The sequence below is a fragment of the Salvelinus alpinus genome, chromosome 11 (assembly GCF_045679555.1).
Source record: "Salvelinus alpinus chromosome 11, SLU_Salpinus.1, whole genome shotgun sequence".
NCBI lineage: Eukaryota > Metazoa > Chordata > Actinopteri > Salmoniformes > Salmonidae > Salvelinus > Salvelinus alpinus.
Genome location: NC_092096.1, coordinates 24,493,646 through 24,518,778, shown reverse-complemented (window position 1 = coordinate 24,518,778; position 25,133 = coordinate 24,493,646). Strand labels below are relative to the sequence as shown.

The window sequence follows — 25,133 nt, the reverse complement described above, 5'->3', positions numbered from 1 at the left end:
CTATCAGTTGTCTTAACTATCATTTTTCTATATCTAGAGATACAGTGGCAAAGAAAAAGTGTTCACCTCTTTGCTCATTCCATGTAGTGTGCTTTCTGTTGTGATTTCAAACTCCCCTTGCTTTTCCATTGACAGTAAGGGAGCATCTGTGGAATCCTTCAACAAAAAATAAGAAAAACTATGAAAAACATTCCATTCTAAAACACTTTTACAAACGTAACAAAATAATGACAGCATTACTGGTGAGTGAGACAGTCATCTGAGTTCGACACGCTAACCACAATTAATAACAGGTGTGGTGTGTCATCAATACACTGGCATATAATCAGAAACTAATCAATTCCTAGTAATTAATTATTCTCAGGGAAGTGGGTGGGGACCCTAATCAACTGTATGACTTCCTCATTTTGTCTCTAGAGATGTACACATGCAAGGTCAACTACACACCCTCCTCATGAATGTGTGTGATGGACTCATTAATACATGTATTGCATCAGAGTAATTGAGTTTCAGCTACCTTCTTTTAACTCAGTAATCATTTGAGTTTGGAGAGTTTGAATTAGGAGGGTTCCCACACTATGCTGATCACTACCACAACACAATCAGGGCACTGCTATAAGACTCAAAGTATTGGTGTGGGTAATGGGCAGCCCAGTGAGCTAAAAGTGTCATTGGAAAAGTTCATTTTGGTTGCAGCTCTTGACATTACCATTCAGGAAAAGTTCAGAGGTCATGCCACAATGCATGCTGGGATACAGTATGTATGTCTTCCATTGTAAGTTGGCCCAGTTGTGTTAAATCTTTAAGTCAAATATTCATTTAGTTTATTTAAGTCTTTAAATATTTTTTTATACCGCAGGCCGAATAATTCATGTTTAAAATTGGAATTGTGGTACCTTTTGCACTGGTGAAATGTTCACAGTTGTTAGTCAGACGAAATATCTCAACGTACGCAGTGATGACAAGTGCTCAGATCACTAAGATGGTTGGCCAATCATTATTATGACACAATCTGACTATGTATTCATGTTATTGAACACTGGGCAGGGCTTTCTTTTGGGAAATTCTAATCAACCAAGAAACACATAAAGAAGATGAAGTTAGAAAATATAAATGATATCAATTACCTACAACCTACAACCAACCTGTATTGGAATGCCAATGATAATCATTGGATCAAAGCACTTTGCAACACATTCATACACCCACAGTCCAACGGAGGAATGCATGGACTGAAACACCATTAGTAAAGACGAATAGAAGTCTAGGTGTGTCCATTTACACCTCATATCCCTCAGGATGGTCAGTAAAGACGAATAGAAGTCTAGGTGTGTCCATTTACACCCCATATCCCTCAGGATGGTTAGTAAAGATGAATAGAAGTCTAGGTGTGTCCATTTACACCCCATATCCCTCAGGATGGTTAGTAAAGATGAATAGAAGTCTAGGTGTGTCCATTTACACCCCATATCCCTCAGGATGGTTAGTAAAGACAAATAGAAGTCTAGTTGTGTCCATTTACACCCCATATCCCTCAGGATGGTTAGTGAAAGATCTAGTGAACACCTACCCAGGAGGTCAGTGACATAGAAGTCTAGTTGTGTCCATTTACACCCCATATCCCTCAGGATTATGGTTAGTAAAGACGAATAGAAGTCTAGTTGTGTCCATTTACACCCCATATCCCTCAGGATGGTTAGTAAAGATGAATAGAAGTCTAGGTGTGTCCATTTACACCCCATATCCCTCAGGATCATGGTTAGTAAAGATGAATAGAAGTCTAGTTGTGTCCATTTACACCCCATATCCCTCAGGATCATGGTTAGTAAAGATGAATAGAAGTCTAGGTGTGTCCATTTACACCCCATATCCCTCAGGATTATGGTTAGTAAAGATGAATAGAAGTCTAGTTGTGTCCATTTACACCCCATATCCCTCAGGATGGTTAGTAAAGATGAATAGAAGTCTAGGTGTGTCCATTTACACCCCATATCCCTCAGGATTATGGTTAGTAAAGACGAATAGAAGTCTAGTTGTGTCCATTTACACCCCATATCCCTCAGGATCATGGTTAGTAAAGACGAATAGAAGTCTAGTTGTGTCCATTTACACCCCATATCCCTCAGGATCATGGTTAGTAAAGACGAATAGAAGTCTAGTTGTGTCCATTTACACCCCATATCCCTCAGGATCATGGTCAGTAAAGCGTCAGGTAGAATCATGCAGTCAGTCACAGACTTACCTTCTCTGTTTCTTCCGTTGTGCTGGGAAGGATAGGTGTGATGAATTCCCCCTGCTTCGGAACAAAATGTAGCATGTTTCAAGAACAATATATAATACAGCAAACACACACACACACGTCACATAGCCTTCTACCACTCAACTCAGAGCTGTCCAAGGTGCTGGCTCTGCTTGACACAGTTTGCACTTTACAAAGTATCTCAGGAAAAGAGCTCCAGTTCCATACCTTTTCGCTGTCTCCCGGTGACTGGGATGGATATGGACCTAAAGTTGTCTGGCCACTCTAAGAAACATGGACATATAATCAGTAATGACCACTACTGGACAGAATGCCGTATGTACATTTCCTGGTTCAAAGGTCAAAATGAAAATGACATGTTTTACTATCCATTGTCTTTACTATAATTTTTCTATATCTAGAGATGCAGTGGCAAAGAAAAAGTGTTCACCTCTTTGCTCATTCCATGTAGTGTGCTTTCTGTTGTGATTTCAAACTCCCCTTGCTTTTCCATTGACAGTAAGGGAGCATCTGTGGAATCCTTTAACAAAATGTAAGAAAAACTATCAAAAACATTCCATTCCAAAATATTTTTTGAACGTAACAAAATAATGACAGCATTACTGGTGAGTGAGACAGTCATCTGAGTTCGACATGCAAACCACAATTAATAACAGGTGTGGTATGTCATCACTACGCTGGCATATGTAAATGAGAACTTGTTCTCAACTAGCCTACCTGGTTAAATAAAGGTGAAATAAAAATAAAAATAAATATAATGATAAACTAATCAATTCCTAGTAATTAATTATTGGTGGGGACAATTGGCCCAGCGTCGTCAGGGTTAGGGGAGGGTTTGGCCGGGGTAGGCTGTCATTGTAAATAAGAATCTGTTCTTAACTGACTTGCCTAGTTAAATAAAGGTTAAATAAAATAAAAACTTAATAAAAAAATATACTGTATATATCTATGTGGGAGAAAATATGACTTCCTAATTTTGTCTCTAGAGATGTACACATGCAAGGTCAACTACACACCCTCCTCATGAATGTGTGTGATGGACTCATTAATACATGTATTGCATCAGAGTAATTGAGTTTCAGCTACCTTCTTTTAACTCAGTAATCATTTGAGTTTGGAGAGTTTGAATTAGGAGGGTTCCCACACTATGCTGATCACTACCATAACACAATCAGGGCACTGCTATAAGACTCAAAGTATTGGTGTGGGTAATGGGCAGCCCAGTGAGGTAAATGTGTAATTCCAACCCTGATCCCTGAGGTGTACTAGGAAAGGTGACGACATAGGGTGACCACCCACAGAATTAATACTGTAGTTAGGATTAATAATATGTACCAATCAAATAATTAGGAATGTTAATTTACATCTCACTTGACAGTTACTCACCTCATATTCATAACTGTACTCTTCCCCATCGTATAATTCCTCCTCCTCCGCTTCCTCCTCCTCCTCCGTACTCGTCTTTAGAGAGGAGAGAAAAAGGTGAGTCCCATATGTAAATGGGATCAAGAGGAGATATCTTTCATAAACATGTCTATCATAATTATGTATTTGATGCAAAGCAGCAAAGAGAGAGTACAGGACATGACTTACAAGTCTTAAACAATAAGGACAAAACAAAAAAGCAAGTTAGGAGAAAAAAAATCATGCTTTTAGTCATTTTAAAATGTCTGTTATGATGATTTAATACCTTTTATTGGTCAAGTTAGGCACAGCAAGTACAATTTAATAAGCTTAGTTTAAATTTAGGTTTAGAATTTGATAAATGTTATGTTTGCTGAGAAAGAAATGGTAATTATTTTCTCACTGTCATTTGAAGTAGTTGAGGTTAAAACAGGTAAGGGTGACATGCTTAGCAACAGACTGTGACAACGTAAATGTTAGACATGTTTAGTTTGGGCGTTTATATGGTTATTTTGACTACATCTTTAGTTTGGGCGTTTACCAGGCGCTGTCTTTGCCTCTTATGTCGTCCTTTCTGTCCCTTGCCCTGGTTCAGAATTTCACAGTTAAAAGTTGTAATGCTTTATAGGAAATACAGATCTAACATGCTGTAGTAGTTATGGTCAAAGATATTTATATCTATCTCATGGGCTGATTAATGGGAGAGAAAATGATCGCAAAAAAACATGTAAATTTAAGAAAATGTTAAAGGGAAAGTTTACATATTTTCTTTTACAGTATCTATTTAGACCTATTTAAATATAACATTTGTTTGTATAGTCATGAATACAAATAGGTTGTGAACAACTTACATTTAATTGCATAATGTATGTCCAAATTACACACTTTTCTCAAATTTTGAAATGTATTTGAATCCAACAAGGTTGTGTTTATCAGATGTATAAAAAAATGATCTATTTGTTGTGACATCACCTTCCGTTCTCGACTCTTCTTTTTCTTCAAGGAGTCTTCCGTACTGAGGAGAACAGTTTCTACTATTGCCCCTGGTACCTCAGAGACCCTCTAAAACACCACACACACACACACACACATCTTGTACTATTCATAGTTCACTTGTAAAAGTCAATTTGACAGCCACTGTTTGGTTGTGGTTTTGAGTAGAGACCCTGTTTGGCTGTGGGGTTTGAGTAGAAGACGTACCCCTTACCTCTTCAGACATAGTGTTGTTAAATGTTGAGTTTGATAAAGACAACTTGGGCGAGGGAGCTTCACTGAAGTCCTCGTCCATTGTCAGTGTCCCCTCTATCCCCTTAGAGGTGCTCTCTATCCTCCCCACGTCTTGGACCCCATTAAGACCATTAAGAGGGGTGAGGCTCCAGAATGTGGGGCCCTCCGCCGTTTCATTCAAAGCATCCTTCATGAGATAGAGAACTGGATGAATAACTACATACTGTAGTACAACAGTGTATCTGTTCGGATACATAAATAGACTGGGCTTTACAATATGGGTTGATTTCTGAGATACAGATAAAGACTAGTCCTGGACTAAAAACAATACTCAATTGAGAATCTCCATAAAACTAGCTTTTTTTGTGTTAGGGTTAGGTTTAATATGTGTGAGGGAAAGCATTCCTATGTCATGTAGCATGTTTGGAGTGGATACTTACAGAGTTAGGTTCTGGTAGCTGTCTGTCTAGGTCAGAGTCAACTGCCTCCTCTATGGTGTCCATCTCTGTCAGAGGCTCCTTGGAGATCTCATACTTTACAGTTCTCTGTTCAAAACACACACTCATGAGTCCAGCACGGACACACTCATGAGTCCAGCACGGACACACTCATGAGTCCAACACGGACACACTCATGAGTCCAGCACGGACACACTCATGAGTCCAGCACGGACACACTCATGAGTCCAACACGGACACACTCATGAGTCCAACACTGACACACTCATGAGTCCAGCAAGGACACACTCATGAGTCCAACAAGGACACACTCATGAGTCCAACACGGACACACTCATGAGTCCAACACTGACACACTCATGAGTCCAACACTAACACACTCATGAGTCCAACACTAACACACTCATGAGTCCAACACTAACACACTCATGAGTCCAACACTAACACACTCATGAGTCCAACACTAACACACTCATGAGTCCAACACTAACACACTCATGAGTCCAGCACTAACTAAGAGTTCTGATACCAGGCTTGTCACCAGGGTTATGGTAAATTACATTTCAATTCAGTCAATTCAGAAAGAGAATTGACATTCCAATTCCAATTTTCCTCATTGAACTTCTCCCAGGAATAACCCACTAAATGACCAGGTATGTCCTCTGGTGTGATTAGGGTTGAAGAGATATGCATGGACTGTGTACATACTGTGTAGTCAGTGATAATGTTGGAGCCGTGGTTCTCCTTCTCATTGATTCTCCTAGAGGTGGTTAGCTCCTGCAGAAGCTCCTCCATGCCGCCCTGCAGCAGCCTGTCAATCAGTGCCTTCAGCAAGGGCAGCTGGGAAACAGAGTCTTTCTTAATGAGACAGCCACCTTGGGCAGTGAAATGAAAAACTCTTTGAACTACAAAACTGTTTGGGATTCGGAGTCAAGAGCTTACCCTTATGCCATAGTCTTCAAACATGACTTCAATGTTCTGGGAAGGAGAAAATAAAACATTTTTTCCCATGATTTGTTGTTTACCATGAAATGTATGTGCCGTTAATGTAGTTCTGAGATGTCTACCTTCATGTCAGCTGCTTTCCCTGGAAGACCAGCGTCACCCTGAGGAATAGGAGTATGACAGGTCAAAACAATGTCATTTCCAAAGTCCTCACTTGTTTAATTTCACTGATTGGATGTGTGAAACAATATTTGGTAACACTTTATAATACATTTCATGAATAAATCATTATTTTTTACTGAGAACACATTACTTTCTTTCCTTTTAATCCGCTCTCTCCCTGAACATATAAAGTAGACATTACAATTCCACATCAGTTATATCTTCAATCATCAATAAAGTAAAGTACCTTCATCCCTGGTGGACCCTAAACACAGAGACAGAGGAGCAGAGAGGGAAACATGCATTCAGAATGCATGATATCAAGCACATTCCACATACAAGCCTAAAGCTAAGCCCAGCTAGCCACTTTGGATCATATCAACTCATATAAATCACATGTCCTATATAGGATCATATGTAATCACTCAATCAATACACCATCCATCCATCCACAAACCCACCAATCCATCCACCAACCCACCATTCATTCATCCATCCATCCACCATCCATCCATCCACCAACCCACCATTCATCCATCCATGCATCCATCAACCCACCAAACCACTATCAATCCATCCAACCGATCCATCCATTCATCCATCCATCCCACCATCCATCCATCCACCAACCCATCCATCCACAAATCCACCGATCCACCCATCCACACATCTACCCATCCATCCACCAATCCACCCATCCATCCACCCATCCATCAGCCCACCCATCCATCCATCCATCCACCCATCCATCCATCCACCCATCCACCCATCCACCCATCAACCGATCCACCCACCCACCCACCCATCCATCCATCCATCCATCCATCCACCCATCCACTAATCCATCCATCAACCCACCAATCCATCCACCAATCCATCCATGTCAATCAATCAATCAACATATACAGTATACACATCTTGCCAGGCAGTTGTTGGGTGTAGATGCTGCAGCTGACTATGCCCATTAGATTCAATTATAGATAGAACCATGCAGAGTTTGAACATTGTGCTTACTTTAGCCCCAGGAGGTCCCATTGGCAAAGGGAATGCCTGTCTCATCTCTTCAAGAGTGGCACCCTGGGAACATTCATCAACAATACAGTCAGAGGCAGTCTGACTGTATCTATGCTGCAATACAGCCAGAGGCAGTCTGACTGTATCTATGCTGCAATAGTCTATGTGCCGGGGGGCTAGGGTCAGTCTGTTATATCTGGTGTAATTCTCCTGTTTTATCTGGCGTCCTGTGTGAATTTAAGTGTGCTCCCTCTAATTCTCTCTCTCTCCCTTTCTCCCTTTCCTCCCGGAGAACCTGAGCCCTAGGATCCTGCCTCAGGACTACCTGACGACTCTTGGCTGTCCCTAGTCCACCTGGTCATCCTGCTGCTCCAGTTTCAACTGTTCTGCCTGCGACTAGGGAACCCTGACCTGTTCAGCGGATGTGCTACCTTGTCCCGGATCTGCTGTTTTTAACTCTCTCTATCTCTACCGCACCTGCTGTCTCGTCCTCTGAATGTTCGGCTATGAAAAGCCAACTGAAAAGACAATTGACTCCTGAGGTACTGACCTGTTGCACCCTCTACAAGCACTGTGATTATTATTTGACCTTGATGATCATCTGAACGTTTAAACATCTTGAAGAACAATCTGGCCTTAAATGGCCATGTACTCTTATAGTCTCCACCCAGCACAACCATAAGAGGACTGGCCACCCATCAGAGCCTGGTTCCTCTCTAGGTTTCTTCCTAGGTTCCGGCCTTTCTAGGGTGTTTTTCCTAGCCACCATGCTTTTACATCTGCATTGCTTGCTGTTTGGGGTTTTAGGCCGGGTTTCTGTATAAGCACTTTGTGACATCTACTGATGTAAAAAGAGCTTTATAAATACATTTGATTGATTGAGGCAAATATGGTTAAAATATCTAATGCCATTAACACATCCTATTTAACAGTACTGCAGGAAGTACTTTTCAAGATGTATGACATTCTATTCATGGAAATCTTTTCGTGGCTTTGGTTCTCTCTGAGAGAAGGCCATCAGACCTGGGTTCAAATATTATTTGAAATAATAAAAAATACTGAATCTGTGTTTGATTGAGCTGGTCTGGCTTAATGGACAAATAGAATAGTCCCAAAACGGTAAACCTCAATCATCTGGTACTCCAGGCAGACTAGAGCAAAAGCTCAAAGTATTTGAAATATTTGAAATAGTATTTGAACCCAGGTCTGGAGAACTGGGTCCCCAAATATATGCCTAATAAATAATTTGTACACTGCAAAATGACAACAAGAATCCCAAACAGATATAGTAATTGACAAAAACAGAATAATTTCAAACTTTACACAGGGATATGATCGCATATGCCTCTATTTATGCGTGGTAATGCTTGGGAACAGATTTCATAAATTAAAATTACTTTGAGCTCATTTCCTGGGGATTTTATGTCCAAAAACAAAAATTATGAATACATATACAGTGGGGAGAACAAGTATTTGATAAACTGCCGATTTTGCAGGTTTTCCTACTTACAAAGCATGTAGAGGTCTGTCATTTTTATCATAGGTACACTTCAACTGTGAGAGACGGAATCTAAAACAAAAATCCAGAAAATCACATTGTATGATTTTTAAGTAATTAATTTGCATTTTATTGCATGACATAAGTATTTGATCACCTACCAACCAGTAAGAATTCCGGCTCTCACAGACCTGTTAGTTTTTCTTTAAGAAGCCCTCCTGTTCTCCACTCATTACCTGTATTAACTGCACCTGTTTTAACTCGTTACCTGTATAAAAGACACCTGTCCACACACTCAATCAAACAGACTCCAACCTCTCCACAATGGCCAAGACCAGAGAGCTGTGTAAGGACATCAGGGATAAAATTGTAGACCTGCACAAGGCTGGGATGGGCTACAGGACAATAGGCAAGCAGCTTGGTGAGAAGGCAACAACTGTTGGCGCAATTATTAGAAAATGGAAGAAGTTCAAGATGACGGTCAATCACCCTCGGTCTGGGGCTCCATGCAAGATCTCACCTCGTGGGGCATCAATGATCATGAGGAAGGTGAGGGATCAGCCCAGACCTACACGGCAGGACCTGGTCAATGACCTGAAGAGAGCTGGGACCACAGTCTCAAAGAAAACCATTAGTAACACACTACGCCGTCATGGATTAAAATCCTGCAGCGCACGTAAGGTCCCCCTGCTCAAGCCAGCGCATGTCCAGGCCCGTCTGAAGTTTGCCAATGACCATCTGGATGATCCAGAGGAGTAATGGGAGAAGATCATGTGGTCTGATGAGACAAAAATAGAGCTTTTTGGTCTAAACTCCACTCGCCGTGTTTGGAGGAAGAAGAAGGATGAGTACAACCCCAAGAACACCATTCCAACCGTGAAACATGGAGGTGGAAACATCATTCTTTGGGGATGCTTTTCTGCAAAGGGGACAGGACGACTGCACCGTATTGAGGGGAGGATGGATGGGGCCATGTATCGCGAGATCTTGGCCAACAACCTCCTTCCCTCAGTAAGAGCATTGAAGATGGGTCGTGGCTGGGTCTTCCAGCATGACAACGACCCGAAACACACAGCCAGGGCAAATAAGGAGTGGCTCCGTAAGAAGCATCTCAAGGTCCTGGAGTGGCCTAGCCAGTCTCCAGACCTGAACCCAATAGAAAATCTTTGGAGGGAGCTGAAAGTCTGTATTGCCCAGCGACAGCCCCGAAACCTGAAGGATCTGGAGAAGGTCTGTATGGAGGAGTGGGCCAAAATCCCTGCTGCAGTGTGTGCAAACCTGGTCAAGAACTATAGGAAACGTATGATCTCTGTAATTGCAAACAAAGGTTTCTGTACCAAATATTAAGTTCTGCTTTTCTGATGTATCAAATACTTATGTCATGCAATAAAATGCAAATTAATTACTTAAAAATCATACAATGTGATTTTCTGGATTTTTGTTTTAGATTCCGTCTCTCACAGTTGAAGTGTACCTATGATAAATATTACAGACCTCTACATGTAGGAAAAGTAGGAAAACCTGCAAAATCAGCAGTGTGTCAAATACTTGTTCTCCCCACTGTATATTTTTATAAATAAAAAAACAAAAACCAGTAACAAAATAATATATATATACATACAGTACCAGTCAAAGGTTTGGACACACCTACTCATTCCAGGGTTTTTCTTAATGTTTTACTATTTTCTACATTGTAGAATAATACTATTGACATCAAAACTATGAAATAACACATATGGAATCATGTAGTAACCAAAAAAGTGTTAAACAAATCAAAATATATTTTATATTTGAGATTCTTCAAAGTAGCCTCCCTTTGCCTTGATGAAAGCGTTGCACACAGTTCCTGCAAGAGGAAGGCATTGATGCTATGGACTGGCCCGCCCGTTCACCCAGACCTGAATCCAATTGAGCACATCTGGGACATCATGTCTCGCTCCATCCACCAACGCCACATTGCACCACAGACTGTCCAGGAGTTGGCGGATGCTTTAGTCCAGGTCTGGGAGGAGATCCCTCAGGAGACCATCCGCCACCTCATCAGGAGCATGCCCAGGCGTTGTAGGGAGGTCATACAGGCACGTGGAGGCCACACACACTACTGAGCCTCATTTTGACTTGTTTTAAGGACATTACATCAAAGTTGGATCAGCCTGTAGTGTGGTTTTCCACTTTAATTTTGAGTGTGACTCCAAATCCAGACCTCCATGGGTTGATAAATTTGATTTCCATTGATAATTTTTGTGTGATTTTGTTGTCAGCACATTCAACTATGTAAAGAAAAAAGTATTTAATACGAATATTTCATTCATTCAGATCTAGGATGTGTTATTTTAGTGTTCCATTTATTTTTTTGAGCAGTGTATATAGTTTTTTATCATAATTTTTTTACTTGATGAGGTCAAATAAAACCACGTAGGATGCCTATTGGAGAACCCTGCCATAGACAGACGGGTTATCATGGATAATGTAGAAGATTGTCCTTACATGGTGCACCGGTTTGTAGGGAATGTGGAGATGTACTTACCTCCTGTTGAGTAACCAGAACATGGGTACCAGGCGGACCTGGAGCACCCAATTCCCCTTTTTTACCCTGGGGGGGAGATAGGAGAAATGAACAATTGGGCTTAGTTATCTTGTTAATAATTTGATGATAATTAATACTGCCTTATTAAAATAAAATAACTTACCTCAGTTCCAGATTCACCCGTATCACCCTGGGTTAGAGAAGCAAAATCACAAACATGGTTTATTGTGTTGGTGTGTTGGTGAATAGCCAGACTTGCTCCAAATCATACCTTTTTGCCATCATCTCCTCTTTGTCCTTGCTCTCCCTGTCTCAAGAGAAGAATTAGGTGGTCTTCATTTTGGGGTATTTGTGGGTATTTTTTAAGTGATCTCATTAAAATGCTGGAACAGAGCAGGAACATCAAAAAAAATTACAATATTATTTGACAAAGAGAAAAAACGCTCACATCTTTTCCAGCCAGACCTCTCTTTCCATCAATGCCAGGTCTACCCTACATATCAAGAGGAGGTAAATATTTCACTTACAAACTAGCAAAACTTCAAATAATGATATAGTGTTTTTGCTATACAAATCATAGCCAAGTGCAATTGTTGGAATGCCTATGTACAGTTGAAGTCGGAAGTTCACATACACCTTAGCAAAATACATTTAAACTCAGTTTTTCACAATTCCTGACATTTAATCCTAGTAAAAATTACCTGTCTTAGGTTAGTTAGAATCAGCACTATATTTTAAGAATGTGAAATGTCAGAATAATAGTAGAGAATGATTTATTTCAGCTTTTATTTCTTTCATCACATTCCCAGTGGGTCAGAAGTTTATATACACTCAATTAGTATTTGGTAGCATTGCCTTTAAATTGTTTAACTTGCGTCAAACATTTCAGGTAGCCTTCCACAAGCTTCCCACAATAAGTTGGGTGAATTTTGGCCCATTCCTCCCGACAGAGCTGGTGTAACTGAGTCAGGTTTGTAGGCCTCCTTGCTCACACACGCTTTTTCAGTTCTGCACACACATTCTCTGTAGGATTGAGGTCAGGGCTTTGTGATGGCCACTCCAATACCTTGACTTTGTTGTCCTTAAGCCATTTGCCACAACTTTGGAAATATGCTTGGGGTCATTGTCCAGTTGGAAGACTCATTTGCAACCAAGCTTTAATTTCCTGACTGATGTCTTGAGATGTTGCTTCAATATATCCACATCATTTTCCTACCTCATGATGCCATCTATTTTGTGAAGTGCACCAGCCCCTCCTGCAGCAAAGCACCCCCACAACATGATGCTGCCACCCCGTGCTTCACGGTTGGGATGGTGTTCTTCGGCTTGCAAGCATCCCCCTTTTTCCTCCAAACATAACGATGGTCATTATGGCCAAACAGTTCTGTTTTTGTTTCATCAGACCAGATGATATTTCTCCAAAAAGTACAATCTTTGTCCCCATGTGCAGTTGCAAACCGTAGTCTGGCTTTTTTTATTCCGGTTTTGGAGCAGTGGCTTCTTCCTTGCTGAGCGGCCTTTCAGATTATGTCGATATAGGACTTGTTTTACTGTGGATATAGATACTTTTGTACCTGTTTCCTCCAGCACCTTCACAAGGTTGATTTGCACTTTTCGCACCAAAGTACGTTCATCTCTAGGAGACAGAACGCGTGTCCTTCCTGAGTGGTATGACGGCTGCGTGGTCCCATGGTGTTTATACTTGATTTCTTTTGATTTTCCCATGATGTCAAGCAAAGAGGCACTGAGTTTGAAGGTAGGCCTTGAAATACATCCACAGGTACACCTCCAATTGACAGAAGCTTCTAAAGCCATGATATAATTTTATGGAATTTTCCACACTGTTTAAAGGTACAGTCAACTTAGTGTATGTAAACTTCTGACCCACTCGAATTGTGATACAGTGAATTATAAGGGAAATAATCTGTCTGGAAACAATTGTTGGAAAAATGACTTGTGTCATGGACAAAGTAGATGTCCTAACCGACATGCCAAAACTATAGTTAGTTAATTAACAAGACATTTGTGGAGTGGTTGAAAAATTTGTTTTAATGACTCCAACCTAAGTGTATGTAAACTTCCGACTTCAACTGTATATTAAGTCATGTAAAATTTAATTACTGTATGTTATGATGATGACAGAAACATACTCACTGGGGTCCCAGGTAAACCAGGGATTCCAGCAATCCCCACCCTGCCTTGGTCTCCTTTCTCTCCCCTCTGCTCTCACACACACACACACACACACACACACACACACACACACACACACACACACACACACACACACACACACACACACACACACACACACACACACACACAGAAGCACGCACGCACGCACGCACACACGCGCGCGCGCACACACGCACGCACACACGTTTCCCATCTATAAGTGGGGTTCCTTGCCCTTCTGCATACATTATGATATTGTTAAATGCCTCATGGATGACTAACAATCATCAAACTAGTACAACATTGCTAGTACATAATGTTCAATGAATAGGCTTTAATCACCAATACCCTATACAGTAGGTGAACCTGTAACAAGTTCCTGCTGAGAAAAGTCCACATACTATGCACAGGAGAAGGCTTTCTCATCAGAAGCCTTAAACATGTAAATTCTGAAAATCACACCACCAACTGTATGGTTTTTGATCATTTAAATGAATAATACCTACTGCTTGATTCTTGAAGAATATAACTTAGAAAAGCATTGTGAGCTAGTTCGACTGTCTAATCCCAACGTAACCCAAAACATCTTCTGAAGTACTTGGTTAGTCCATGCACATCATCAATCAATGTAATGTAGTGTAATGCAAGAGGGAAACTGCTGTAGTCCTAGAGAACCACAGCCAATGCAGGGTTTTGTCTCACCCAGCAGTAACACTCCCTGAATCAACTGATCATCAACTAACAACGGTCTTTAATTTAAACCACAATTGGTTTAATCAGGTTTACCAGAGCTGGGCTTTAAACACACCATGTAGATCTGTAGGACTGCAGTTAACCTCTGATTAAAGGAATTAGAGCAAAATATGTTTATTCAAAGGGTATGAATACTGCACTCACCGTTCCTGGCTCGCCTGTCTTTCCCGGGTCACCCTGCAGACAGGAAACCATTCAAAGCACAACACCTTGATTATCTACTAGAACTTTTTATGGATTGAACGATCAACACCCACTTTTGTTAATGTGAACTCTTACTGTGATAATGGTTCTGTTATGCTGACAAACTACAACAATACATCTAGCCTATGTACGTGTATGTTTGTGTGTGTTCACATTAGAATAACAACAACAGATTTGAAAGGAAGTGAGGGGATGAGTTGTCCAAACCTTGAATCCAGGTTTTCCTGGTAACCCATCCAGACCATCTCTCCCTGACCCAGACCCTCCCTATCAAACATGTTATCATGGGTCAGATGTAAACATCAGTTACAACAATGTAATACCAATATAAGCCCTCAACCTTCACCCTGTAGGTTACAGTAATTTAGAGGTCATTCAACGTTGTGGGTATTACATACATAGCTTTTATCAGCCTGTTCACAGAATGTTTGAAAAGTCTTAGCGATACTACTTAGCGATAGAGCTCTTCACTGTTACTCATGTGGTCATACCTTTCCTGGAGATCCTGGTTTTCCATCGGGACCCTACAGAGAGAAGAATACAGTGTTATTAATACCATGATCTGCCAAACATGACCTGTAACATCTAAGTATCACACTCACCTTTTGTCCAGGCAGACCTGTCTCCCCTCTGAGACCGGGCTCTCCGGGGTGTCCTGGTTCACCCTGATGGATGAGAAAACACACCAGCCCCAATCAAATAGAATAGAATAGAAAATAACAATGAAATAGAAGAGAATAGAAAATAACAATTAAATAGAATAGAAAATAACAATTAAATAGAATAGAAAATAGCATAATCAAATAGAATATAAAATAATATAATAAAATAGAACACTATAGTATAGAATAGAAAAGTGTATTTCTGGATAAGAGCTTGAACAATAGGAATACATGTCAATGTATTATACTGTGATTAAGTACATCTATTATACTGTGATGAAGTACATCTATTATACTGTGATGAAGTACATATACATCTATTATACAGTGATCCATGTCATGCCGATGACGTAGATTCCACTTATCTCACCTTGATCACCCTAGTCAGGATATTGTTGTCTGAACTGAACTGGATGGAACAAACACAACAGAAATATGAAACAAGTCCAGTCCTCTCCATAAAGGGTCTTGAAAGGGTTAAATTAAAGATGGACTAGTCATATGAAACTAAATGAACCAACCAAAAAAAGTTAATGTTCAATCACATGTTTTCATCTAACTCCCTGGATATATAATCTAACCCCTAGGGCTTCTAGGAGCATCAGGCATCTTCTCACTGGTTCCATCTGCCAGGGATGGCTGAGTTCATGGAAAGTTGTTCTGAAGTGGTAATGGATGATGGACTTACTTGCGGGCCTCCCGGAGGTCCTGGTTTTCCCTTCAGAGGCGAGACCATGGGAACAAAACAAAACAAGAGGGACGTGCATTCAGAAACTAGCGGCTAGTAAACACATTGTGCTAGCTGAGCAGTCCTGCATCGCCATCACAATACTGATGGGAGATGCAACACTCACTCAAGGGGAACATAGCATGATTAATAAAGCTGAGATTTTTCATTTGTGCATTTATCAGGCTAGGAATATAATTAGAAACACAAGAGTGTTTATTTTCCTGAACAATGGGCGATGTCAGTGACGTGAGACATTGACCTAAACCAAGCGTGATGAAGAGTCAGTCAACCGCTGCATGCAGTGATAAATGTTTGACAGTCTTGTTGTTGTGAATGTAGACCTACAGGCTCTCCTTTCTTTCCCGCCGTTCCCTGAAACAAAGAGGAAATCATATCGCTGAACATATCCAACCACGCTGAGCAATTCAAATCAATCAGGTTTGTATCTTTGACAGTGACTAATAAAGTTTTACAAACAAAATGGCGCTTGATAGTAAAGTCAGACAATGCTTACAGGCCATCAAAAAGAAAGGAGGACCAAGGCACTCTTCATATAATTAATTTAAATGCCTTTATTAGTATGGCATGTTCAATAGAAACAAAGTTGTTTAAAAACCGACGCGTTTCGGCTGCATGGCCTTCGTCAGGGAGTAATGCTTACAGGCAAACCAATGTTCCCGGTATCTCCTTTCTCTGCTGGGTCCCCTGGTCGTCCCGGTAACCCCAGTGGGCCCTACAGTCACAGTATAGAGTGAGAATAAGCCAAAAAATATCCACTCCAACAAACAGTGCAGCATATTTCAAACTTGTGTGCAGAGAAATGCTAAGAGTTGGGTAGAACATGGAGACATTACCCTTATTCCTCTCTCACCAGGCTCACCCGCTGGTCCCTGCTCTCCCTGAGGAGAAAGCATTCATAACAGAGAGAAAAACTGTGACTCACCGCATGTTTGTGGGTGTTGTATCCAATCATATGCTGTAGGTGCTGTGTCTAAATATAATGCTGTGGTAGCGATTGAGGAGGAACAGCAGGAGTGGGGCTTGAACCAGTAAACCAGAGGTAACATGGCGAGTGAATTACCCTGTGCCATAGAGGTTCAGAGCTATTGGCAGAGGTTTCATTGCATTTACGGTAAGTTACATACAAGGAGACTATACTGAAATATAAACTGAGTGGTTCAAGCCCTGAATGCTGATTGGCTGAAGGCCATGGTATATTAGACCGTATACCATGGGTATGACAAAACATAAATTTTTACTGCTCTAATTACATTGGTAACCAGTTTATAATAGCAATAAGGCACCTCTGGGGTTTGTGATATATGGACAATAATATTTATTTATTTTATTTATTTTACCTTTATTTAACTAGGCAAGTTAGTTAAGAACAAATTCTTATTTTCAATGACGGCCTAGGAACAGGGGGTTAAACTGCCTTGTTCAGGGGCAGAACGACAGATTTTTACCTTGTCGGCTCGGGGATTCGATCTTGCAACCTTTCGGTTACTAGTCCAACGCTCTAACCACTAGGCTACATGCATATACCATGGCTACGGGCTGTGTCCAGGCACTATGCGTTGCATCGTGCATAAGGTATATTGCTGTGGTATATTGGCCATATACCACACCTCCTCGGGCCTTATTGCTTAAATATTGTCCAGCGGATACAGATGCATGAACTCACCCGTAGTCCTGATTCTCCTTTGATTCCAGGCACACCCTATAGACAAGGATAATTGTCACGCCAAGAGTGTCATCTAAACCATGCTGACTGTTTGAAGAACTATGTGAATGTATTGATCCTATTTTCCAATATAATGTGAACAGGCCATTTATCTCTCACACACACACAAACACACACACGTCATTGCAACAACAGCCAGTCATGATTTACTTACATCTTTACCTCTTAGTCCTGGTGCTCCAGGATCCCCGGGGCCCCCAAAACTTCCCCCTGCCCCTTTAGAGCCATCATGCCCCTGTAAAGATGGAATCACTGACACGCTGCGTGTATGTTTCATTTGAATATCTCTAAACTGTCCCTACAATGTAACGATATTGATAGCATGTAAAGTGGATTGAGAGAAGATATTTACCTTGGGTCCAGGTTTCCCAGACAAGCCAACATTTCCCTGTAAGGTGGAGGAGACCAACAAACACATCAAACATGTCAGCCTGTCCTGGAGTATCATCATGGCTCATCTGACCAATAGAACAAATAGATAAATATGCATATCTAACTTATCAGGTGCAAGACAGAAGATTGTATGAAAGAAAAGGAAATGGCTCCCATGGTGATTTAATCAGACGCACAAAGAAGACAACGTTTCGATCCGAGTTGGATCTTCGTCAGGTCATCTGACCAATGACACACACCGGTAGTGAAGCACTCACCCTTTCACCGTTTTCTCCCTTCGGTCCCTGCTGTCCAGGAATGCCGAACCCAGGATTACCCTGTAGAAACCCAACAGACAGACCACACACAACACCATGTTTCTCTATCCGGCCGTCACAACACAATACTATGTTATATGTGATTGTTGTATCGACCATGTGATTGTTATGTTCACCATGTAATTGTTGTGTCGACCATGTGATTGTTAAACCTACCGTGTGATTGTTATGTCTGCTGGGTAGGGGTGAATCTCAGGGTAGGAAATGGGTTATGGTGGAACCTGAGGTAATGATGACACTATTCTGTGTGGTTTACCTTTTCTCCTTTGACTCCTTGGATCCCCTTTACTCCCTGGGGTCCAGTCGGACCGACGGGACCAATGTCACCCTGAGTAGCACAACACAGACAGTCACACACACACACACAGACCAATCAATAAACACAACACAGACAGTCACACACACACAGGCCAATCAATAAACACAACACAGACAGTCACAGACCAATCAATAAACACAACACAAACAGTCACAAGCCAATCAATAAACACTACAACCACTTACAGTACAACAATCAAAAGCAGCTTAGCAACCAAGGGGGCCTTTGACGTGTTGTTTTAACAAAGAAAGATCTGAAGAGCCCCTCCTTAAACTCTAACTTTTAACAATACATCTTGGACGACTACATCTAGAGAGGAAATAGCTATCTCTGTGGTGTATCATGGGTAATCCATGAGTGCCCAGTGCAGTGGCCACTAATCAGAAATGTAATTGTGTTGTTTGTTGACAGGCAGGCCTGGGGATTTGGTCCTTGTTGTGAGAAAATACTCCCACCACCAATTAACAGCACTTTAACTGTTAGGATACAATGGCTTATAGTTTGTTGCAATGCAGATGTGTGGTTAAGGGCACCTTAGGGTTTACAGGTTTTACCTAAAGTTAAAAATACATAAACAAGCAATAATAAGTCCCTTACCCTGGTACCCTTCTTTCCCGTGGGACCAATGATCTGTTGTGATGAAACGGAAAGTAAGCATAATATTATGCAGGATATGATAGTACTGTGTATAAAACATGTAGCTAGGTAAATACAGTCAGGGAGAATTATTTGGTATTGTAACATTACCCCTTTGGCTGGGTCACCAGGAACTCCTCTCTGTCCCTGTGGAGTGAGACCAAAGGCTTACCTCTCTTACTCTCTCACTCACACTCTTACTCTCACTCTCACTCCATGAATACTCACCTCGTCACCCTTCTGGCCAAGAGCCCCCGCAAAGCCCTGAGAGAGCACAGGACAATATATCTATTCATATCCTGAACAATACACATAACAAACTTACATGACCTTACTATACAGAAAGTAAATATATCTTGCCAAATAAGGTCATCAAATCTCATAACTAGGTCCCTGTGTTTTGGTTAATCACGTCACATGACCTGGATTTGAACTTTTATTTAAAGCTTTTTCATGAAACTGTTCCCTTTTCTTTTTATGTCAATTGGTGCAGCACCATCCTCAGACAAGTGCTTTCATTTTTGGTGTAATTCTCATTTCTGGAAAAGGCTTCAAATAACTCTAGATCATGTGACATGACAGCCAAGAACACATAGACCTACTCATAACATACGAGTCATAACAAGGTACGTTTTGACAGCACTTTCTGAAAAATGAAAAACAATAACATTCTTATTTATTTGTTATGGGTTACAGTGTTAATTGGCCAATTGAAATAAAAAATATTAATGTCAGTCAATATCATCCATTGGAGCAAATGTTTGACTGAAATGATTCATACTTTTCCAAACATAAACAGTGCCTTCGAAAAGTATTCAGACCCCCTGACTTCTTCCACATGTTGTTACATTACAGCCTTATTCTAAAATGGATTATATAAAATAAAAATCCTCAGCAATCTACACACAATACCCCATAATGACAAACCAAAGACAGGTTTTTAGGATTTTTTGCAAATGTATAAAAAAATATATGAAAAATACCTTATTTACATAGGTATTCAGACCCTTTGAAATGAGACTCGAAATTGAGCTCAGGTGCATCCTGTTTCCATTGATCATCCTTGAGATGTTTCTACAACTTGATTGGAGTCCTCCTGTGGTACATTTAATTGATTGGACATGATTTGGAAAGGCACACACCTGTCTATATAAGGTCCCACAGTTGATAGTGCATGTCAGAGCAAAAACTAAGCCATGAGGTTGAAGGAATTGTCCGTAGAGCTCCGAGACAGGATTGTGTCGAGGCACAGATCTAGGGAAAGGTACCAAAAAATGTCGGCAGCATTGAAGGTCCCCAAGACCACAGTGGCCTCCATCATTCTTAAATGGAAGAAGTTTGGAACCACCAAGACTCGTTCTAGAGCTGGATGCCCTGCCAAACTGAGCAATCAGGGGAGAAGGGCCTTGGTCAGGGAGGTGACCAAGAACCAGATGGTCACTCTAACAGAGCTCGAGAGTTCCTCTGTGGAGATGGGAGAACCTTCCAGAAGGACAACCATCTCTGCAGCACTCCACCAATCAGGCCTTTATGGTAGAGTGGCCAGACAAAGCCACTTCTCAGTTTTGTCAAAAGGCACCTAAAGACTCTCAGTCCATGAGAAACAAGATTTTCTGGTCTGACGAAACCAAGATTCAACTCTTTGGCCTGAATGCCAAGCGTCATGTCTGGAAGAAACCTGACACCATCCCTACGGTAAAGCATGGTGGTGGCAGCATTATGCTGTTGGGATCTTTTTCAGTGGCAGGGAATGGGATACTAGTCATGACAAGAGATCCTTGATGAAAACCTACTCCAGAGCGCTCAGGTCCTCAGACGGTGGCAAAGGTTCACCATCCAACAGGACAATGACCCTAAGCACACAGCCAAGACAGCGCAGGAGTGGCTTCGGGACAAGTCTCTGAATGTCCTTGACTCGCCCAGCCAGAGCCCGGACTTGAACCCAATCAAACATCTCTGGAGAGACCTGAAAATGGCTGTGCAGCAACGCTCCCCATCCAACCTGTGGAGAAGAATGGGAGAAACTCCCCAAATACAGGCGTGCCAAGCTTGTAGCGTCATACCCAAGAAGACTCAATGCTGTAATTGCTGCCAAAGGTGCATCAACAAAGTACTGAGTAAAGAGTCTGAATCCTTATGTAAATGTTATATATATATTTAATTATCTTTGTCATTATGGCGTATTGTGTGTAGATTGATGAGGGAAAAAAACAATTTAATAGATTTTAGGATAAGGCTGTAACCTAACAAAATGTGGAAAAAGTAAAGGAGTCTGAATACTTTCCGAAGGCACTGTATGATGGAACTCAGAAGGCACTGTATAATGGAAGTCAGAAGACACTGTATAATGGAAGTCAGAAGGCACTGTATAATGGGATTCAGAAGGCACTGTATAATGGAAGTCAGAAGGCACTGTATAATGGAAGTCAGAAGACACTGTATAATGGAAGTCAGAAGGCACTGTATAATGGAAGTCAGAAGGCACTGTATAATGGAAGTCAGAAGACACTGTATAATGGAAGTCAGAAGACACTGTATAATGGAAGTCAGAAGGCACTGTATGATGGAACTCAGAAGGCACTGTATAATGGAACTCAGAAGGCACTGTATAATGGAATTCAGAAGGCACTGTATAATGGAACTCAGAAGGCACTGTATAATGGAAGTCAGAAGGCACTGTATAATGGAACTCAGAAGGCACTGTATAATGGAAGTCAGAAGGCACTGTATAATGGAACTCAGAAGGCACTGTATAATGGAACTCAGACGGTACTGTATAATGGAACTCAGACGGCACTGTATAATGGAACTCAGGTCATAACTAAGATGATGATTTGAGATAATCCTCCTGTATTCATTATGCACATTGCAATTAGGTTGAATTAAAGCTCAGTGATTCAAGACCTTCTCAGATAAACCATTAGTCCTGACACACCCATAGCCGTGGGAGGTAGGGGTGCTGAGGGTTCTGCAGCACCCCCTGAAAAATCAGAATTCAAAAAACATATTAATAATAATAATAAAAGTAGTGCACTGGGCCTTTACTAGTCGTCTATTAGCGGGCCGATGTAGCCCATGGCTGGACAGGTTGGAGGAGGATGGCTGCCCACTTCAATCTAATCAGCTGGGTTAATTTCCCTAAGGTAGACACACTCCTTCACACAGATAATATGTGGAGGGAGAGGGCAGTGACGAGGGAAGGGGAAGTGGGTTCACCTAACTAGTTGCAAACTTTCTCAATGAAAAGTTACAACACAAGCGATTTGAAGGATAAAGAGAGCAAATTTGTAACCAGAGGATTAGTGAAGGGAGGGTAAGCCATAAAGACAGTCTGTAAAGCCCGACAGACTAAGTCAGGAGACTTGAGGCCTACTTCAATAGGCACCAAATGGAAGAAAAACTGAAACGGAGAGGGACTACCCGGACTTGTCCAGTAAGAAACACTACTTTTAGTTTTCTGTTTCTGCATGCCCAAATGAACACAGCCCAGGTTTGGTAGTGTGGTAATGATTCTGTAATGGCTGGTTATACTCACTGTAACTCCCTGTGTTCCCATAGGCCCCAACTCTCCTCGATCGCCCTGTAGGAGACATAACCATAACATTACCACCACATTATCACCATGATCATTATCTGATGAGCTACTCACACACATGACTGTAGAGTAAAAACATACTATCGTAGCAGGAGATATGATAACTGTTATGAGGTGGGCACTTGCACTTCATTGGCTTGTGCTCGGACTGGCGTACGCAAACAGATGCACGGGCGCACACACACACACACACACACACGGCATACACCCAAAGCCCTTTAATAATGGATCTGATCACATTCTAAGCCATACACAGCCCAGCGATTGACCTGGAGCTGAAATAAATAGATTTTCTTATTTAATCAGCTGATGAAACACCACTCTTATTAATTATTCAGAGAATATTTCAATATGAGGCGGCGTAATGAGCGGTAGAGCAAATCAGTGTGGATTTAACTGACCTTATCCCCTCTGATGCCTTTCACTCCCTTCTTCCCCTAAAGGAGGAGAGAAACAGCGGTGGAAAAAGTACTCAAACCTCAAACTTGATTAAAGTCAAGATACCTTAATAGAATGACTCAAGTTGAAGTGAAAGTCACCCAGTAAAATACTACTTGAATAAAAGTCTGAAAGTATTTGGTTTTAAATATACTTAAGTATCAAAAGTAAATGTAATTGTTAAAATATACTTAAGTATCAAAAGGAAAAATACGAATAATGGAAAATTCCTTATATTAAGCCAACCAGACGCCACAATTTTCTTGTTTTTTAATTTACGGATAGCCAAGGTCACATTCCAACACTCAGACATCATTTAAAAACAAAGCATTTGTGTTTAGTGAGTCCGCCAGATCAGAGGCAGTAGGGATGACAAGGGATGTTCTCTTGATAAGTGTGCGAATTGGACAATTTTCTGTCCTCCAAAGCATTCAAAATGTACCGAGTACTTTTGGGTGTCAGGGAAATGTATGGAGTAAAAAGTACATAATTTTCCTTAGGAATGTAGTGAAGTAAAAGTAAAAGTTGTAAAAAATATAAATACTAAAGTAAAGTACAGATACCCCAAAAAAACGACTTAAGTAGTACTTTAAAGTATTTTTATCTTAAGTACTTTACACCACTGGAGAGAAACCATCCAGCCGGAATAATTTAATTATGAAAGCCCGTATATAAAGTACATGATAATGGTCTCCACTTTTGTATGTGTATTCAATATAAACAAATAAAAAGTTGATGCATACCCGTAGTCCGACAACCCCTTGTATCCCTTGAACACCAGCCTCTCCCTTAGAAAGGCAGAACAAAGATGATACTTCAATGGTGTGAATAACTAGGTCCATACTGCAGTCCAACGGGTTTGCAGAATTCCTATGTTGTTTGAGCTTCAAATCAAAGTGTTAACATAAATAAAGTACCTTTGTTCCCTCAGGTCCTGATAGGCCTATATTTCCCTGCAAGACAAAGTTAAACCAATGATTAGCTAATACGTGACTAACAAACTACACAATTCAGGTGAAGCAATACACACAGTTCATGTTGATGAGTCCATGTATGAACTGCTTGTACCTTCTCCCCTGACTCTCCACGAGGACCCTGGACACCGGGAACCCCGATCCCCTCCTCTCCCTGGGAAGAACAGCACAAATCACCAATCAGAATCCTATCATAACCGTAATCAGATCAACATGCAGTATGATACCCACGTAAACCAATAGTATTCAAATATGATATTCGCTGTGGCTTCTTTCAAATATACAGAGGAAACCACAAGATAATGTCCCTTCAGGTATACTGTAAGTTCTTGATGAAGCACACTCTTACCTTATATCCCTTTTGACCTGGGAAGCCTGGAACACCATCAATTCCAATGGGACCAGGTAACCCTGCTTGGCCCTGGTTTGAGACAGACAACAAGGAAAGGAAGAAAGATTGAACAACACATTAACTAAAAGCCAATACTTAGAAATAGCAATGTGGTATTATAGTTTAATTAACACAAACTGAGCATAATAAATAATCATCATTTGGTGGGTGCTTATATTTGTCCTATTTCAAAGTGTGTTTTTTTGCTTTTCCCAACTCTCCCTGAGACACCATCGGAGAGTTGTTTCACAGACAGTGTCTGAAATGATCAATGGCAACCCTGGAGCAATTAGGGTTAAGTGCCTTG

The 25,133-nt window shown here is 41.0% G+C and overlaps 1 protein-coding gene across 1 annotated transcript in view; it reads right to left on the bottom strand.

Moving 5' to 3' along the window:
• LOC139533786 (collagen alpha-1(VII) chain-like) overlaps positions 1 to 25,133 on the bottom strand; it is a gene marked incomplete at its 5' end in the record, with an annotated part of 59,206 nt that overhangs the window by 24,068 nt on the left and 10,005 nt on the right. The window contains 42 exon segments of the mRNA XM_071332155.1: positions 67 to 156; positions 2,243 to 2,296; positions 2,468 to 2,524; positions 2,691 to 2,780; positions 3,647 to 3,721; positions 4,206 to 4,250; positions 4,637 to 4,726; positions 4,872 to 5,078; positions 5,332 to 5,436; positions 6,058 to 6,189; positions 6,292 to 6,327; positions 6,417 to 6,455; positions 6,704 to 6,721; positions 7,471 to 7,533; positions 11,496 to 11,561; positions 11,659 to 11,685; positions 11,767 to 11,802; positions 11,944 to 11,988; positions 13,650 to 13,715; positions 14,568 to 14,600; positions 14,835 to 14,894; positions 15,119 to 15,151; positions 15,230 to 15,292; positions 15,660 to 15,698; positions 15,978 to 16,007; positions 16,365 to 16,391; positions 16,681 to 16,752; positions 16,874 to 16,918; positions 17,704 to 17,739; positions 17,918 to 17,998; positions 18,116 to 18,151; positions 18,414 to 18,473; positions 18,730 to 18,801; positions 19,390 to 19,422; positions 19,540 to 19,575; positions 19,657 to 19,692; positions 22,964 to 23,008; positions 23,425 to 23,460; positions 24,205 to 24,249; positions 24,379 to 24,414; positions 24,530 to 24,589; positions 24,785 to 24,856. Of these exon segments, the coding sequence (XP_071188256.1) occupies positions 67 to 156; positions 2,243 to 2,296; positions 2,468 to 2,524; positions 2,691 to 2,780; positions 3,647 to 3,721; positions 4,206 to 4,250; positions 4,637 to 4,726; positions 4,872 to 5,078; positions 5,332 to 5,436; positions 6,058 to 6,189; positions 6,292 to 6,327; positions 6,417 to 6,455; positions 6,704 to 6,721; positions 7,471 to 7,533; positions 11,496 to 11,561; positions 11,659 to 11,685; positions 11,767 to 11,802; positions 11,944 to 11,988; positions 13,650 to 13,715; positions 14,568 to 14,600; positions 14,835 to 14,894; positions 15,119 to 15,151; positions 15,230 to 15,292; positions 15,660 to 15,698; positions 15,978 to 16,007; positions 16,365 to 16,391; positions 16,681 to 16,752; positions 16,874 to 16,918; positions 17,704 to 17,739; positions 17,918 to 17,998; positions 18,116 to 18,151; positions 18,414 to 18,473; positions 18,730 to 18,801; positions 19,390 to 19,422; positions 19,540 to 19,575; positions 19,657 to 19,692; positions 22,964 to 23,008; positions 23,425 to 23,460; positions 24,205 to 24,249; positions 24,379 to 24,414; positions 24,530 to 24,589; positions 24,785 to 24,856 (2,427 nt within the window).